The following is a 20,216-nucleotide window of genomic DNA, read 5'->3' as shown; positions in this document are numbered from 1 at the left end:
AGACGTGGACTCAGCCTATTCCAACAAAAGTCTCATATGATCAAGAAAACTTAAAAACTAAAACTTAGAAAGTCATTTGATTTTTTTTAGTTACGGACAGAAACATCAAATAATACCAATATATATGGAACAGTACCTGAGAGATTGATATACACATGACATCCATATCCAATTGGTATGGCATACATTCCAGCTTGTGCAAATAAGTTGCACCATAGCTGTGCCTTTAAGAAGTAAGGACAGCTTCCTGCAGCTATTCAATGTATCATCTGCTCCTATGTACTCTTTCTGTTTGATTTTAATAAATTCCATCCAATAGTTTCCCCTACTTTAGTACATATAAAAAATAGAATCACAAGGTTGATACCTAAATGTCGGCATTTGTTTCAGCATTTCAGAAGCACACCTGGTATTACGAGGTTTTGTTGTTGTATAAACAATGGAAGTAAAGTTGGACGAGGATGCTAACGTAGGCGAGGCGGTAAGCCCCATTGGCCAGGTTTTGAGTACTCCATTTCTTTCTTTATGTGTCCAAGCTATCTTCGAGTTGGAGCAAAACATGGATGTCCTTACCGCTAAGAATTTCATAAAAACTATTTTTCTGCCTGCAGCCAACGACCGCTTTTGTAGCATAATGGTATGGCGTTTCTCTTTCTAGTGGGGAATGTTTAGCTGAAATATTTATTTATTTATTTTGATTTTGAGCTGGCTTAGGCTAATATGACTTATTGTTGTGTTGATGGTGTAATGTGAATCTTTGTGTGGGTTATCTGCTTTCTCTCTGGTTATTTTATAATTGTAATAATAGCTGGTTCTTAAAATATTTTTTTTATTGTAAGTTGATATCTAATAATTATTCAAACAAAATAAAATAAAATTAGAGTGTGAATTAGGGGATTCTTTTAAATTATTAATTAGAAATACATATTAAATTTTCAGAATGGGCAAATATTTTGTATAACAAGTCAGATTGTGATAATGCTATCAGAATTTAACTGTTTAGTATGAGTCAAATTCATTGACCTATGTTTCATGAGTAGTGATTCACACATGAATCTAATAAATGGAACACTTCGCATTCATTGGATCGATACATCTCTCATCAGAATAAACCGAAACCTTAGCACTCATTGGATCTAGGTGATGCTCACAAAGGATGGGTGGGTGTTCTCTTGGATGTCCTGCTGCTTCACCTCTGAGCATCACCTAGATTCAATGAGTAATAAGTTTTCAGTTTATTCTGATGAAAGATGGATTCATGTATGAATCCCTACTCATAAAACATGGGTCAATGAGTTTGACTCAAATATTATAGAGTTAAATTCTAATAGCAATGTACTAGTTCTTTAGCCTTCTTAAAAATATCATTAATTGTTTATTTCTGTTGTAAACATCACTAGCACGATTGATTTTAAGCCTAAATATTAAATAATCAAAGCTAACTTACTTTTACAAGATGTGATATTTAAGGACATTAAGAAAAAATTAAGTTTGAAAAAAATAAATCAACTTTGATAATTTAACATTTTTAGTATTAAAATGAAACGTTTAAACAGTTCAATATTGAAGTGGCAGCTTTTCTTATGACAGAGCAAAGACCGACATGGAGTACTGCGTTGGATAAAAACTAAAGTGAATGTGGATGATCATTTGATTATTCCAGAATTTCCTCCAGACAAGACCGAATATGATGATTTTGTGAAGGATTATATCTGTAACATACACCTTACTCCTCTTCCTGTGAATCGGCCACTGTGGCAGTTCCATTTGCTCAACTACAATACAAGCAAGGCGAGAGCCACATTGATTTTAAACATACATCATTCTTTAGGCGATGGTACTTCTCTCATGTCTTTATGCTTATGTTGTGCCACGAGAGCAGATGATCCAAATCTTCCCCTCACCTTTCCTTCTTCCAAATCTCTACCCACCAATGTTCCTCCACCATTGCTTTCGATCAAGTTTATGTATTCCATGTTCCAGAGGCTATTTGTGCTTGTGCTTGTTTTATGGTACACTGTTTGTGATTTCACTCGCACATTGCTGAGAACATCAATGTTGTTAAACGATAGTAAACTACCCATTCGAGGACCTCCTGGGGTACTAGAGATGCTGCCTAAAGTTATGAGCCATGTCACCTTCCAAATGGAAGATATCAAAAAGATAAAGAATTCTTTAGGCGGGGTAACATTTCTCATCTTATTCGCATTCTATATCTATAATTTCTAATTCGTTCATATTGTTTGGTTTATTTGGGTAGGTGTTGTTTTTCTTTTTTAGGGTCTGTTTGGTTGTTGGAGTAGAAATAGAAAATTTAGAATAAATTTTCTATTTTTGTGTTTGGTTCATTAATTGGAATAGGGAATAGGAATACATATCCTCATTTCACCGCTAAAATTAGCTTATACCCATTCTGAAAAGAACTGTTATTGGAATAGCCATTCCTATTCCCAATAACCTTATGTATAGGTGTTGAATAATCAGAATTGGTATATATATTGCAGACAGTAAATGATGTGATAATGGGTGTGATATTCTATGGCTTTCACCGATATCTACAGCTTACCCATTTTCATGGTGAGAATTGCAACTATGGATATATTCATATATTTGATTGTAATTTGTGAATACTAAACTAATGGCATAATGTTTGCAGGAGGAAACGGTAAAGAAATGAGAAAGTCAAGAGTAACAGGGCTTGTTACCATTAATACAAGAGCATTATCAGGATTTAAGGTCGTGTGCAATCTGTTTTGTGTGGTTTAAACTTGTGGGATGATTTTGTATTCTCAGCCTCTCTTTGTGAACATGTATCTTTAAATTTAAGAAATATTATCTCTCACAAACCATTCATAGTGGAAAATATCATATTTTTACGCAGGATACAAAAGACATGATGAAACCTGAAAGTCGAGTACCGTGGGGAAACCACGCTGGGTTTTTACATGTACCCATGCTCACCGCGAGTGGGGAGAGCCCATTAGATTTCGTACGAGGAGCCAAAAAAATCATGGATAAGAAGAAGATGTCACTTGAAGTGCATTTCACTTGTCGACTGATCAACTACATCGGGCACGAGGTATGAGAATATCAATTCATTTACAAATATCGTCATTTTACCAATGAAAGTTCGAAGAAAAAAGAAGAGATTGATAAACAAGTGCAAATTATGTGGATGTATCTAATAATAATTATGGAAGTTCACAAATATATTGTAATATATTTTTTACCAAAGTTTTAAAAATGTATTGTTTTCATATAATGATTGTAGCAATTATATGATAGAAAATAGAAAGTTATTTTCTAATGTAGATGATTTTCTAAAATTAAAAGTAAAATTTGAAAAAGTGTTGTATTTTATTTACAATAGGGAAATGTACTATAAATATTTTAACTAGAAATGAATAAAAAGATGTGTATTCTTGATTGTTTATTTTACAACTAGATTCAATCAATGACCTAATGAGTGTTGAGCAATAAATTTAAGAAGATAAAACTTTTTCTATAAATTATGCGTGCACAAATTTGGATAGAATTCCTAGTGTCAAGTTAAATCTAAGGGTGAGATCAGTAGGAACTAGATATTTGCCCTATAAATTCATAACATTAAAGGTATGCACAAAGGAACTTACAACTCTTGAGATTGATGAAACCTAAAGGCATGAATCAAATGAAATCCTATTAGAAATGAGGAATATTAAGAGGATATAAAAATAAAGTATATTGATATCTTCAATATCCTATTAGTACTTTGTGCATCTTGCATTTGATCATTTTCATGCAACATCTAATTGCATCTAACCATCAATACATTGATATAACATCATATGTTAATCTCACATACCATAAACATAGAATAGTATCTCTTTGCATATCCAAAATGTCTTCTTATATGCCCATATAATTATTCTATCCATTCAGACTTCGTGATATAACATATAAACACTAATCCCAAACATATCACTAAAATATGCTAACTGAGTGTGAACATCTAGGATGTTGTCCCTACATTGCAAGTAATGGGATAATTCAATTCCTTAACTAAATTACCCAATCTCTACCTTATGCTATGTACTCTAGGATGTAGGACAAGCTTCATATTTTCAATCCAAAACATATTCCAACTATAAACTAACTACCAAAAAACATAAGTACATCATCTATAGACTCTATTCTACCATAATATAAAATCCTGGCAATATATATTGCTCTAGTGAAGCTTGCTAAATATACTGTTTTCCATATATATTTCTAATTTATACTTCAACAATTTTCATATCAACTAAATTCCATATGACCTTATATTTATTTAATGTTTCCATAAATGACAACATCTACGCTTTCATATTTGCCAACTTGTTAACAATTCCACCTTGGTCATACTAGAACTCTAGTGAGCTTGTTAGATTCAGTTAAAGTTAAATAGAAATTAGATTAACTAGATTAAAAATCTATATAAATCTCAACTTAATGAATTGAAATAAAATGATAAAAATATTTAGATTAAATAAATTAAAGAGAACACAACCAAGACAAACTAAGACCTTTGTTGGCTCTTTGTCTAGGATATGCATGTCAAGAACTACTACAACAATTTTAAAGGCAAGGATTCCACACATGTACCATGCATGAGTAAGATATAAAAATCCATACTATAAAGGTCCAAGGTATTGAAAAATGAAAATATCGAATATGACATATGTGAGAAAAAAAAATGAGACTAAAATAATTGATCTAAGTATTAGAGAATGTGAAAATTAATCTTACAAACTTTTTAAAACCCTATTGAAATGTCTGCAAGATACACTTCATGAATTTTTGCACACATCACCAAGAAATATGTTGGGTCTATAGTTGTAGAGGCCTACCAAAGTTATGTTGGTCTACTTACAAGTGAATATATTAAGAGGGGGGTGAATTAGTATATTGTAGATAACTTCAAATTCTTTCACCTCTCTTTCCTTTCACAATAAGTTTGTTATTGCTGATGAATATAACTCAACCAATTGAGATTAAGAAAAAATAATGAAGATAAAAATAACATCACATAACATAGATTTATATCATGGAAACTCGAGTAGGGTGAAAGCCATGGAATGTGAGACGATCCTCACAAAGTTTGCACTCTCCTAAAGTGCAACCGATCAAGAGCTTATCTCTGTTAAATGATTATAAGGAGATGGTAGGGAATCATCCAGCTAAGATATTTAGTAAAGACTTGTGAGAGTCTTGGGCCCTATTAGGAGCATCCTACCTAGAGTAATTTGGAACACAACCAAATGTGCCACCTTGTTAGGCGATTTACTACAAAGAACTTCTTAAAGTTTACCCTCGATGGGACTTTGTGTTGTAGTGACAATAAAATAACAAAGATTTTATCTAAACATAACATCTACTATATATAGCTTGATATAGATCACATGAATTCCCCTGAACCTATTTGTACCTTTCTCTACTCTCCTTTAGCTCTACAACATAGACACGGTTCCTTTATTGCTTAGCTCTTCTTTCTTCATAAATCTTGTTCATAATGTTGTTCAACCTACTTACTAACTCCAATACAATTCCTTAACACTCAACTCTTTTACCTTCTCCTTCACCTTTCTCCTATTGAGATTGCAATTAGTTTATCTTAGTGGCTTATTTCTTTTTACACTTTGCAATCTAAGTTGTTCTTTCAAAATGAAATTCTTCTATGATCCTTGATCACTCAACTCTATCTATGTCACATGTCATTCTTGTGAAATGTTCTCTATATGAACAAAATTCATGAAAGATCTATGAATTTATTGCCTTGTTTCATTGGAAAGAATCCAAATTTGGCTTCTTCTAGATGTCACAATACCATTTCCATGCTTCAAGACATCAAGTGTGGAACCTACTTCATGACATGTCAGTCTCATGTTTCTTACCTAGTATGTACTTGATCCACTTATCATGGCGTAATCCTTTCTTTGTGCTAGCTTGTAACTTAATCTTCATTAGACTTCTTGACACCTTACTTCATGTGCATTGATACTTAGCTTGATTTCATCTAAGTATAGTTTCTCTTTCTACTATATTTACTTGGCTTGATAGATTCTTAGTTCATTGGTCACCACTGTGGACTAGAGTCACACATGTGTGCTTTCTTTGCTTCACCAATCATGCCTCCATACTGGTCAATATTTTGTCTTCATTTTTGACATCAGTGACAACTAAATCATAAATAGCCACATTGATACTCTTACAAGTGATTCCTTTATACTTTTGATAGTTATGTCAATAATATACCCCTTTTGCATTAATGGAAGCACTTACGCATCTCTTTTGGTCATTACAACTTACATGATGTCTTCAATAAATTACTTCATACATATAAAAAAATTATCATGATTTTACCTTGTTCTGATTGTGCTCATCACCTCCCCTTGGAATCTCGCCACGTGTTGCAGACTTGATTCTTCTTCCTAGTGCATTATCTCTTCTAGTTCTTGATCATGGCTTTTTTACTGTGTTGCATTGCTCTTGTTTCTAACTTCTTTCTCACAATTATTTTTAGTCTTCTCTTCAATTTATCTCCTTTTAATATCTCTTTTCTAACTTTTTCCCCTTTGACAACAATGTCAAATGTGCACCTAATATTTCTATGACATCTCCCCTTTGGAATAGTCCACCACCTCACCAATGCCCAATACAACTAAGTCATTCAAGACCATGGGTTGATGTACATGTTTTCTTATTTACTTAGGGTTTGGTAGGGGTAGTAACCCTAATTTCTGTTTGAGATACTCAATAGTAGATCCTTTTGAAGAGGTTTTATGAATATATCTACTAGTTATTTTTTGGTTGGTACATATTCCAACCTTACCTCTTTTGCTTGCACATGCTCTATGAGAAAATATTATTTAATTTATATGTGCTTACTCTTTGAGTATATAATTGAGTTCTTTGATTTGTTAATATTACTTTTGAAATCAAGTTGATAACTACTAGTTCCTCTATCTTCTCTTGAATTCGTTTAAGCAATTATTTGATCCAAGTTCAACTTGAATGCAGTTTACTACTTGTGCAACATGCTTAACTTTTTCTATCGAATAAGATATGAAATTCTTCCTTTTGTTGGCCCATGCCACCATTTGTCCTTCAAGAAAGAATGCACCACCAATTGTTTTCTTTCTACCATCTATATTCCTTGTCTAGTCACCATTAGTCAAGATACTGAGGTCAAAGATCCTTTTGTGAGGATACCATTAACCATACTCATTAGTACCCTTAAGATACATGAAGATCCTCTTCACAATGACCATGTATGATTCCTTTGGATTAGTTGGGAATCTAGCCACTATCCCAAGAACTTGTGCAATTTTTGGTCTATTGTACACTATGTATTGCAACTTACGAATCATGGATTAGTAAAGAGTATTATTTACTTCTAAACTCTCATCTTCCTTTGATAGTTTACAATCAATAATCATTGGAGTTGTTAGCATTAATGTTGATGATATTCCTATGGGGGAGTATCCTAGCATTGCTGCATCATTTGGGAGATTGTTAGTATGACTATATGTTGCATTCATGGTTTTATTTGTCATTGATATCAACATCTAGGTTATTTTGTGTAGACTAATAGAGAAAAAAAGAGAGATTTAGATCACGAGGTCTAAGAATTAAAGACGAGGTTAAGAGTAGTTGAGGATATGTTCTATAGATTGTTCTTATGATTTGATTAAGTATGCATGTAGATAGTTGAAGAGCGGTGACCATTATTTGAGATTTACTGAAGGTAGTATAAAGACAGAGTTCCTAAGAAGTGGTTTTTGGTAATTAGATTACATCTCCTAATAGGGGTATAATCTAATTAAGTGCAATGCAACAGAGGTAGAAGACATCATGTTGATGACATGTTTGAGCATGTGAAATTTGAGGTTGTATGTGTGAAGATTTATAAAGATTGTGTGCTCAAAGTGTTATGTAATTATGAAAAGATGTAATACAATGTGTACTATTTTATCTTGATGAGGTTATATTGTAATTATAAATTGAGGAAGCATCAAGGTTGACTCAATAAATTAATTTGAAGATTTGGTATAAAGGAAAGTTGTTTTCCTTGTGGTTAACGATAGTGTGAGTGAATATAAGTGAATTGTAAGTATGAATTACATGCAAGTGAGAGATCTAAGATATTTGTGTGATGCAAGTATGCAGATCTAGTATTGAGACCAGAGAAGATTTTTTGTGCAACAGAGGCACAGTGAAAGAGAAAAGTTATATTTGGCAGAAAGTGTTGGTGAATAGTTAATCATTTGGTATTGTTTTAAAAGGAATAATACAAAGGCTAGTTGGACAATGAGTTCAGTTGTCTTTCCTTTGAAGTTGTTTGGATAGTGCCTCCTTCTTCCTTCCACAACTCTTAATAGGGTTGGCACAACTCCAATTAGGATTAGAATATCCTCACAAGTATTCAAAGTCTCCTACCAAGGATTGATATATACTGAATGTATTTCACTGACTCCTAATAGGGTTCATCCTTTTGTGAGGAACTTATATATATTAGTACATCATTTTGTGGGTAACTCCCCATCAAGGTTTTCCCTCTGATCAAGGATTTGCCTAGTTAACATATTTGTTAGATAATTTTGTACGGTTATTGCACTTGTTGATTACATGTTTCATTTTTAATAAGGTTAATAAGAGTTTTTTTAATTGGATAATTGATTTGACCCCCCTCTTATTTATCTTGGTGGACATTACTTTCTAACAATCGGTATTAAAGAATCAAGTCCTTGAAGGAAAAGTTTAATAGCTTAACAAGATCTATAGTGGGTCATTTCAGAAAGGATACTCTAAAGTTTGATGGAATCAACTAGTAGAATTGGAAAGAAAAGATGAAGACACATTTCTATGTATGGGTCAACCATATTGGTTAATCACTAAAAGTCAAAAAGAAGTGATAAGAGAAGAAAATTTTGAAGATTGTACTGAAACAAAGAGAAAATTATTCATGTGTAACATGCTTGTTAGGGAAGCACTTTTGACAGCCCTTCGTGAAAATGAGCATAGTCAAGTAAAATATTTAAGATTATCTCATTAAATTTTGAAAGCTTTAGAATCTACTTATGAAGGTGATAAGCATGCTAAGAAGGTTAGATTCTAGAATTGAATATGTCTATTTCAAGAAGCTAAAATGATGGAAGATGAATCTATATAAGACGTTATTTTGGTAGAATATCATGAATTACTATAGAAATTAAGGTGTGTGATGGGAAAAATTATGAAGATAGATTTTTATGGAAGATCTTGAAAACTTTGACACCTATATATAACAAGATAGCATGGATGATTGACCAAGTTATACCATTCAAAATTAATTTCACAAGAGAGACTCTTCTTGGAAGATTAAAATTAGGGGAGATAAGTTTTAGACAAAGTGGAGATTTGCCTAGAATTGAGACTACATTCAATGCATTGAGTGTGAAACCTTCATTGAATAGGACTATGGGTACTAGTGGAGATTATACTGGAAACAACATATAAGAGGAAGATAGAAAGATTCAAGAAGGAATTGCCCTACTTGTAAGAAGAGAGCTTGAAGGTAAGAAAATCTTTAAATGTTGGACTTGTAATGAATTTGATCATTATACATCCAAATGTCGTAAGAGAGTAAAGAAGCGTAAAAGGAATTTCAAGCCTAGGAGGCCTAGAGAATGTGTTTATGCAAATGATGAAGATATAAAATCTAGTGTGGAAATATTGTTGAGAAAAAGTGATAATGAGAGAAACATGTATTATCAAGGATAAAGATGGTAAGTTGATTGATACTTGGACAAGATCAATTAGGTAATATTTTTCAGTTGATTCCTACAGAGATGACATGCTTATTTGGTAAACTTGATAATAGTGAGTACTACACTTGCTATTAGAGATTAGCCTAAAATAGTGAAGCTTGCTAAAGTGATATGCAAGGAATGTGTTATGGCAAAGAAGAAGAAAAGTTTTTTTCTAAGAAAGAAGTTTACTACACCAATGAAGTTGGAAATTGTTGAAGTTGATAAAATTTCAACTCCACATCTCCCTAGAATCATTGCATATAAACACCCAAAATAGAAAATGAGGAGCAAAATGCTATGAAGGCTCAAATTCAAAGATACATAGAAGATGATGTATTCTTGAACCTAAGGAAGACAAGGAGTCTAGGGTATTTGCTTCATTTAGTGACCTAAGAGAAGAGATTGCATTGGCAAGAAAAGAAAGAAGGCTTAAGGGTATGGATGCTTGAATGATGAAAAAACTACCAAAGCTAAAGAGTGTGAAAGCCAAGTAGAATGGGGGACTAAAATAGAGATTTGTAATGTACAAATGGAATTCTAAGTTGTTATTAGATCGAGCCTAATTGTTACTCTCTAATCATTGTATTAGTCTACGGTAAATCCTTTGGATTAAAATTGACCTAACAACCATTTGTAAATCTTTTAACTAGGTGACATTCCAAGTGAATGATCTGAAGTCCTCTAACAAGGCTAACTCCTAATAGGGTGATTGAAATCCTTTAATCAGGTCACATTTAACAGTGTGCATTGTAACCTTTAACATGGTTGGCCTTTCACAGGGCATCACTTCATAAGAGTGAGAATGAGTAGCATGTTACTAGTGGTTTTTCCCAAATTGGTTTTCCACATTAAATCATTGTGTCAAATGTGTTATTGAATATGTTATGTTTCATGTTTACATTTCTAAAAATTGATTTGACTGTAACCTACAAGTTTAAGTGATTGCATAATCTAATAGATGCATGCATGATGAAAATGTTTTATGGATATGGGTTCACTAAGCTATGAAAAGTTTTATTTATACATATGGACCTTGGATAACTCATTCACCCCCCTCTCAGTTATTCTAAAGAATTCCAACAATTGGTATCAGAGCCATCTGCTTAAGAGGACTAGTTTGAAGGTATTAGAAGCACAAAAATCAAGATGTCAAAAAGAGAGGAACCCAAGCTTAATAGAGATAACTTTCTTGCATGAAAAAGTCTGATGAAGCTACACCTATGAGGTCTTGAAGATCATGCACAAACTACCATTGCTACTGAGCATGTCAATCCTACTAGATCCCTAACTACTGAAGATCTAAAAAGGAAGAAAGAACACAACCAGGCAATGTTGGAGATTGCCTCTGCCCTAAGCTATGCCAAGCTTGATGATATCAAAGGTTGTGATAGAGTCAAGAAAATGTGGGATTCTCTACACACTATCTATGGAGGTGACATGAATGTTCTAAGAGCCAAAGCTGAAAGTCTCAGAGGTAAGTTTGATGATATGAGAATGCAAGAAGGTGAGAATATTGCTCAATATTACTCTAGGATAAAAGGTTTTGTTAATGTAATAAGAGGAGCTACTGGTAAAATAGATGATGATACTATACTACGTAAAGTTTTGAGAACATTTTTACCTATTTATGCTATTAGAGTTTCTACAATACAAGAACTGAGATGTATCCCAAGGAATGATCTAACTCTTGAAGGTTTGCTAGGTAGGCTAACTATTTTTGAGCTATCTAACATTGATAATTATAGACCTGATGATATTGAATCTATTTTCAAGGTTAAAATATCATTAAAGGAAACTAATGAGAAGAAGGAGAAGAGAAAGATAAAATACGTGTCTAGTGACAGAGATACAAATAAGGAAGATGTACATCAACGGAGCACTATTAGCAAGGAAATTTTATAGAGGTAAAGAAAAGTTTAAATGTAAGTTACCTGTCATGTGTTTCAATTGCAATGAGGTTAGTCATATTGCTACTAGATGTCCAAAGAAGAAGAATTATAGAGGTGGTGACAAGTAAAAAATTAGAAGAGATGAAGACAACAAAGAATACAAAGACAAAGGAAAGAATTCTTGCTACATTGTTGAAGAGGAAGCAAAAGATGAATTTGACAATCATGATGATGAAATGGTGAATGTTGCAATGAAGGATGAATCTGACAAGGATTGGGCAATTGCACTACTATATGGATCATTGACAGTGGGTGTTCACATCACATGACTAGATATAAAAGTAAGTTCATTATCTTGAAATATATTATGATAGAAATAGTGTAAGGTTTGGTAATGATGCACCATGTCTGATAGAAGAAAAAGGTTCTATAAAGCTTATAGAAAATATTTTATGTGACAATTCTTATTATGTCGAAGGATTTCACTATAACTTGTTGAGAGTGTTACAACTAAATAATTTGGGTTTAAGGTTGAGTTTGAGAACAAAATTGCTAAGATATATGATATTGATGAAAATTTGATTGGAAAAGGTGATCAAACTAGAGGTAATATATTCTACCTTGATATATAGGATGCTACTTGTTTAGTTGTAGAATTTGATGATGTGTGAATATGGCACAAGAGGTTATGTCATGTTAATTTTGATAACTTGGTTAGTATTGGTAACATGAGAAGAGTTAGAGGTTTGCCTAAGTTGAGAAAGCCAAATAATATAATTTACAAATAATGTAAATTAGGCAAAATGACAAAGTCAAGTTTTAAGAGTAAGACTCATATCTCTAAAGGAATATTAGAGATTGTTAATACTAACTTGTGTGGACCAATTAAATTGCAAAGCTACAAAGTATATAAGTACATTATGCTACTTGTTAATGATTATTCTAGAATGATGACAGTTGTGTTTTTGAAAGAGAAATCTGATGCTTTCCAAATGTTTAAGTGGTACTTAGCAAGAGTTGAGAAGGAAATAGGTAAAAGTCTGAAAGGTTTGAGATTTGAAAGAAGAGGATAATTTACATCAAATTAGTTTGATATGTTTTGTAATGATCGAGGAATCAAAAGATAGACATTTTCTACTAGAACCCCCCCACAAAATGAAATTGCTAAAAGAAGGAACATATCTATAATAGACTATGCTAGGACACTCATGATGGAGAAAAATGTTGCTTTGAAATACTAGAGAGAAGCTTCAAGTACACTTGTCTATACCTTGAACCATGTAGAAGTCAATAAAGTTACTCATTCAAAACTTTTTAAAATATGGTATGGATACTCAGCCAAGGTAAAATATTTTAAGGTATTTGGAAGTAAGTGTTATATTCTCAAAGATTTAAAGAATGGTAAACTAGATGCAAAAAGTGAAGAAGGTATATTTCTTGGTTATTTAACAAGAAGTAAAGCTTATAAGTGTTTAAATACTAACACTAACAAAGTTGTGGAAAGTGAAAATGTGAAATTTGATGAATATATAGAAGTATATAAGGCTGAACCTATGAAGGAACTAGAAGAATACAAATCATTTGTATACTTTTCTAAAGGTATGTTTGATGAAGAAGATGTTGTAAATCAAGTTGCAAATCCACATCAAGTTTTAGTGACTGCTGAGTCACATACTATGAATGTTGCGTTGCATTCAGGAACCAAGCTACATTTAGGTGCTAAATTACAGAATGAAGTTGAGGTACATTCTATTTTTGAGATTAGTGTACATGAAATAGATATTGAACTAGCTAACAGAGAGGTACACAGTGATTTAAAAGTTGAGAGACCAAACATAGAAGCTAGAGCTAAAGCAAGATTGTCTAAGTATGTCAAGGAACATCACCCTACTACACAAATAGTTGGAGATAGAGATGCTAGACCAATGAAAAGAAACAAGTTGAGAAATGATACATGTTTTTTGAGCATGTAAGAACCCAAAACAATGAAAGATGCTTTTGAAGATGTGGACTAGAGTAAAGCCATGAAAGAAGAGATTTAACAAATTAAGAAAAATAAGACATGGACTCTACTTCCTAGACCAAATTACAAAAATGTGATTGACACCAAGTGGATATATAGAAACAAGTTAGAGGAAAATGGTGAAGTCACAAGGAAAAAGGATGCATAAGAAGAAGAGATAGATTATTGAGAGACATTCACTCCTATTGCAAGGTTTGCATGAGTAAGAATGTTACTTTCTTACTATGCATACAAAGGTTTCAAAGTTTATCAAATGGATGTTAAGTCTGCATTTCTAAATGGTATATTAGAGGAAGAGGTTTAATAGAACAACCAGCAGGATTTTTTGATGCTAACAACAAAAACATGGTATGTAGACTACACAAATCTTTATATGGTTTGAAGCAAGAACCAAGAGCATGGTATGAGAGAATTCATAATTATCTTGTGAAGAATGGATTTGAGAGGACTGATGATAACAATAATATGTACTTGAGGATAGAGAAAGGAAAAGGTATTTTGTTATTTGAAATTTTTGTTGATGATATCATAGACATGAAGATACTTTATATAAGGCTTTTACAAATGAAATGAAGTAAGAATTTGAGATGTCTATGTTTGAAGAGATCAAGTTATTTGTGGGTTTGCAAGTACGTAAGATGAAATATGGTATATACATCACTCAGTCAAAGTTTCTTATCTGAAATGCACTAAAATTCCCTATCAAAACATTTAGAGATATCTTGACCTTCTTTGTCGATGTCAATTACTGAATGGTTGAGACTCTTATGGGATACTTGGGTAGAAAGTTTCTCAGTATCCTAGTCACTGCATCATCTTCCATCAAATAGCTCAGATGGCTAGCATCACATCTTTCACCCTTTTGCCATATTATTTGATGTCTTATCCTTTATGTATCCCCATCTTGTCATACTTTTCTCTTAAATTGTCATCTTTAGCCTTCTAGACATGATTGTCTTCACCAGAGAAGATCTTGATATTTTCTCATATGTCATGATAGGTCTCAAGATCCTCTACATTTTCATACTCAACAAATGACAATGTGCCAACTTGAGTATCCATGGTAGCTAGGTAAATAGTTTTGTCCTTTACATGGTTAACATTGAGTGGAGCTGTAGTTTCAACATATTTGGTCTCAATTTGATTTTAGTACCCTTCTACAAGAGTTCTTAGATGCATTATCATCTTTCTACACCATAGGTTGTAGATTTATTTTGAAAAATTTGGTGCTTCTATCTTGATCATATTTATTTTTAGCCTCAAGTTACTAGACTCTTTTCTTATGAGGACCTAAAATATGAAAGAAATTGTTGGTCTACTCATAGGTGAATATAATGTGGGGGAGCGAGTGTTAATAATTATATTATAGATAACTTCAAATAGTTTCACCTTTCTTTCTTTTCACACTGGCATGTTGTTACTGATGACTCTATAACTCATTTAATTAATATTAAACAAATATAATAATATCACACAACATAGATTTATCTCATGGAAACCTAACTACGTCAAAAAACCACAATATATGAGATGTTCCTCACAAATATTTCACTTGAAGTGACCCAATGAAGATCTTATCTCTGTTAAAAGATTACATTGACAATGTGTTGGGACTCAAAATCACAAGCACATTTTCAATAACTATTTGAAATTTTTGCTAAAATGAATCCCTAAAAATGTTTATCATGTGTGTGTCTAATTGTCATTTTGAGTCATAAGATGTGTTTCAAATGTTTCTCACCTTTAATTTAATATAGACATGTGTTTCATGATGATAAGTTGCAATTCCAAGTCATTTTGTGAAGGGCCATTTTGAGCACTTGTCAAATCTGCATTTTTGCCCAAGTGTCGAGAAGAATTTAGAAGGCTAGTTTATATTTGAATATCTTACACCTGGTAAAGTTTCATTACCCCCCACTTTGGGAGTGCCTAATATGCATATCAAAGAATCTATTTTTCATATTTTGAGTCATTTCAATATGTTTTGATAGGATTTTGAGTTCTCCAAAGTTGGTTATTTGTTGTTGTCATGTTGATGCACATTGTTCATAATTATGGGGAGCCCTTTTTGACAGTGAATATTTTATGACCCATTGATTATTTTGGAGAAACTATCATACCAATATGTTGTAGTCATAAATAATATCCTATTTTTTCAATTTCCAAGTCTGATGAATCTGTTTGATGAGTTCCTCAAGCTGATTCCATTGGCAAAAAACTATTTCCTTTTATGATAATTTACAAGTAGCCCTATTTGACCAGTCATAACTTTGACTAGTTTACCCTATTGAGAAATTTTTTTTAACATTGCCTTTTGGGTAATCAGTGACATTTTATATTTCAAATTTGAGCTTATGACAAATCTATTTGACTAGTTTTTAAATGCAAATCCAAATGTGCAACTTATTAAGTTTTACTGGTAACTAAAATGCGCAGAATGATAGGAAGGCCCGTTCGAGATGTTATAACTTTGAAGCTATGATTGGTGAACCCAAATCATTTGTACCATTGTGTACTACATTAAAAATACTTCACTTGTGCTAATTTTCAAGTTTTCACCAATCCATTTGCACACACTCTACCAGGTCCATTTTGTTTGCAAAAAAAATTATTTTATTGGTATCTAGTTCTACAATTCCCATAAGCTAACCTTGCACACTTGCCAAATTTGCCCAAATTATTTTCATGAGCTAAAAATGCACTTATATATTATCCATATGTGAATGAATCAATACCCTGAATATTGTTTCTCCAAGTGTCTATTTGACCTATTTTCAAAGCCAAATCCAAACGTCTTTTGTCACTTTCTAACATGCAATTTGTAGGATAAATTAAAAGGAGAAACTTTGATGAGCTGTATCTTTTGAATCTTGATCTAGAAATCAATATGTTGAAGATATTTTTTTGGATTTCTTAATAAGTGCAGGTTTGAAGGCCAATGGAGGAAGCTGGAGTGCAGGTTGCACAAGAGGCAATTGTGCATTGAATCTTATCATGACAAGAACCATTGGCCCAACACCACTAGTTTTAGATTCTTTGTCTAATCCAGCTTGCAACAAGCACAAAGAATATTAAATGGATTGTTTCATAGGCTTCCCACCACACATTAATAGGACTTTCCCAATTAGTTTGCACACTCAGTCCCTTGCAAATTGGAAAGCATTAACATGGAGATGCAACATGATTGCTAATAGGGTGAGGGACCTCCATTTTTCAATTAATTTCCTAATTGGCTATCAAAAACACAAAAATAGATGAGTTATTTATGATTGTCCAGCACCATATCAAGGCACCATGTAAATTTTTGCAAAATTATGATGTACATTGACTTCTCAATGCGTAGAGAGGCACAAAGAAAAACTATAACTCGAGCACCATAAGGCCATTTTGGCAAGCGACAAAAATGGTAGATTTACAACTCATGTTTATGACTTAGGAGAAGCCAAGATTCAAAAAGGGCTATTGGAGATCAATGTCATTAGTGTGAAATGGCTACGGTGATCAAGGACACACAAATTTTTGTGTAAATAAGTGTGATAAGTTTATCCCACATTGCTCACAAAGTGGGGTGCCACGATGTTTTTAAAAACTAGTGTTCACAAGCTAAATGTCTTAGATTAGGTTTGAAGATACAGAGGCTCATGTGTGTAGTGGGACCCAAAGTGTTACCTCATGTTGTAGCAATTTTTTGAGGCAACCAACTAGAGTAGATGAATAGGCATTGAGTGCGTACATCTTTGCAAGAGAATTTTTCGAGGCATACGATGAAGTGTAATGGTGACATGAGGCAGCATGATTTATCGATATGACTATATAGGAGGTGGCACATGTGTGTGCACCCACAATCCCAGTGTGTTAGAGTTGAAATAATGTAAGATAGTGCCACATGGCATGGTGAGCCCGAGTGACCAACAAGAAGGTTTATAATATGGCACTCAGTTTACTGACAATGTGGTGACATTGGTGAATCAAAGAGTGACATGTGGCAGTCAAGGATAGAGATAGTGATGTCAATGGATGACATGTAGTAAGATCTCACAATCTTGCACATAATGATGACATCATCATGATGAAGCATGATTGCAATCCATGGCAAGGATGCCTCAGTGGAGCTAGATGAGGTGGGCTACTGGGCAGGGATCTAAGGACCAATCACAGGATGCCACATGGCACTAACATAGCAAATCAACTAGGGAGTGCTGATTGGGTAGTGATGTAACATTGACCAAGATAGGAGCAACCAATCACAAGGTCACACATGTCACTTGCTAGTTTGACTAGTCAACTAGGTGAGAAAATGGAGGGATTTTCAAAGGTAAAAGTTTCAAATGAATTTTGAAGTTTTTGTTCTAAATGTGAGGCTTATAAAGAAATAATTAAAGGAATTTTAAATCTAAAGTGAGTCCCACACATTTTTAAATGGACTGCTCAAATATTATAAAGTTTGGACTTTGTAATTTTTTCATTTTTTTTAAAACAACCCTGCACATCCATTTTCTCCCCTACTTGGTTTTCAACAAAGGATTTTTGCATCAAATCTTAGCCAAACCTATGCATATCATATATTTTTGGAAAAGTCTTGGAGTGAAGTTTCCATTTTTGTAGTCCAAATGCACACAATTGTCTGGAGTAAAAAGTTATTCAAGGATTTGTCCAACAAGGTCTTCTCCAAATTCCTTTCACTCCTATTTGTTCATATTTCAATCATAATAGCTAGAGATCTTTCTTATGAATCTACCATCTAGGTAGGAGCTAAACTTGGTGAAGTTTACTCCAATAGGGTTATTTTGCCTTCTAATATGTTTGGTAGGACTTTTAGTAGTTGTTTTAATAGCGTGTTTGATCTTTTCTCCAAGAGGGTTTCTCATTATTTTGAGATGATATTTCACTAGTTGGTTGCAACAATGTAAAGATCATATTTGGGTTTTAGTTGAAGAAAGAGGAGAGATGTTTTCCTTTAGTAGAAGATGAGGAATGAAGATGAAAAGTGGCAACCAAGGATCAGATCTGACCCAACTTCTTTCTTCTACATATTCTCTTCTCTTCTCTTTCTATAGGTTTTGTTCTAGTCTTTTTAGAAAGGCTCTAGCTGTGATTCTACCTTTTTCTATATTTTCTCTTTGTTTGAATAACAATAATGAAGTCACTGTAATAAGTTCCAGTTTATTTGGTATTTTATGAGTTATTTTCATGTGTATTGATTCTATTTGTCTCAAGGAAATGAATATAGAAGAACAAATGAAAATAGTTTCATTCTAATTCTTGTCTCCTATATCAGATGTTTGGAATCTTTTATGATTTATGGACAGAGAACATAGATCTTAGTTGTAACTTGTTTAGGGTTTTATGTCTTAGTATATTTTTTTGTTGATTCAAAGAATCAAGTAAATGCCTAATGTATTTTGACATAGTTGTAGATTTTATGGAAGGATTCTAATAAGTATGAGATTTATTATGAAGAATGATGTCTGATTCACAAAGTGAATAAATAGATCACTAATATCTTGATGTATGTTGTATTTTGTATGATACCCAATGGCTTAAGCACTAATCTCAATTAGAGATTGCATACTTTTTTGTTTCACATTTGGGTTATTCTAAAATCTTTCAAATATGAAAATCTATTTCCCTTTTATGTTGAAGAGCTAAAAGAAGAACCCTCACTTAGCTTGCGAATGCATGACTCATGTTATTTTCTATTTCATACCTTTTTCATTGCATGAGTGAAGAAAATTCAAGGGTTAATATGCTTTGTCTATATTTAGACGTATATTTTTTCACTAGTCATATGGATGAATCTAAGGTCTACATGCCTAGGTTTTGTAGAGCTTGCAGTGTAGAAGGAGTGTAGCCTTATAGTTGGCCTAGGTTTTATTTCAAGTGTATCCATAGATGTATTTTGTTTTAAGTTATCTGGTAGTTAAAATCATTGTTAAATTAGGGGCCAACACATTGCCAGGTGTCACTCAGTTAAGGGATTTAGTAACGTGTCAGAGTTTTTCCCTATTGAGAGGATCTTGGTTAGAGTACTTTGGAACAAAAAAAAATGTGCCACCCTACTATAGGATTTAATAAAACAAAATGTTTAAGTGTATCCCTTGATGAGACTTGCTCTTGTAATGACTATAGAACAATAGAGATTTGATCTAAACATAATAACTACTATGTTTAGCTTGATATAGATCACTTCAATGGTCTTGACCCTATTTGTATCTTTCTCTTCTCTTCCTTGGCTTTGTAAATCAAACATATGTTGTTTGGTTCTTAGTTCTTCTAGCTTGCACACTATTTTTTATAATGTTTTTCAACTTTTTAGCTCACTCCAACATAGTTTCTTAACACTCAACTCTATTAGCCTCTCCTTCACCTTTCTCCTCTTGATATTACAGTTAGTTGAGCTCAGTGGCTCCTTGATTTTTGCACTCTACAATCTAAGTTGTTCTTTCAAAAGATTTTTTTTTTATAGGAGATCCTTGATTACTCAAGTATGACTCC

General features: G+C 32.9%; 1 protein-coding gene across 1 annotated transcript in view; it reads left to right on the top strand.

Moving 5' to 3' along the window:
* The first annotated feature begins 410 nt into the window (after positions 1 to 410).
* The window catches only part of LOC149540367 (wax ester synthase/diacylglycerol acyltransferase 11-like), a 35,441-nt gene continuing 15,635 nt past the window's right edge, over positions 411 to 20,216 (top strand). The window contains exons 1-5 of the mRNA XM_089799571.1: positions 411 to 637; positions 1,591 to 2,184; positions 2,505 to 2,577; positions 2,657 to 2,736; positions 2,882 to 3,079. Coding sequence (XP_089655697.1) covers positions 440 to 637; positions 1,591 to 2,184; positions 2,505 to 2,577; positions 2,657 to 2,736; positions 2,882 to 3,079 — 1,143 coding nt within the window. The 5' untranslated portion in view covers positions 411 to 439. The remainder of the gene's footprint in view (positions 638 to 1,590; positions 2,185 to 2,504; positions 2,578 to 2,656; positions 2,737 to 2,881; positions 3,080 to 20,216) is intronic.

The sequence above is a fragment of the Cupressus sempervirens genome, chromosome 9 (genome assembly GCF_028749045.1).
Source record: "Cupressus sempervirens isolate cs-2001-9-10 chromosome 9, ASM2874904v1, whole genome shotgun sequence".
NCBI classification, from domain to species: domain Eukaryota; kingdom Viridiplantae; phylum Streptophyta; class Pinopsida; order Cupressales; family Cupressaceae; genus Cupressus; species Cupressus sempervirens.
This window is presented reverse-complemented; position numbering and strand designations above follow the sequence as displayed.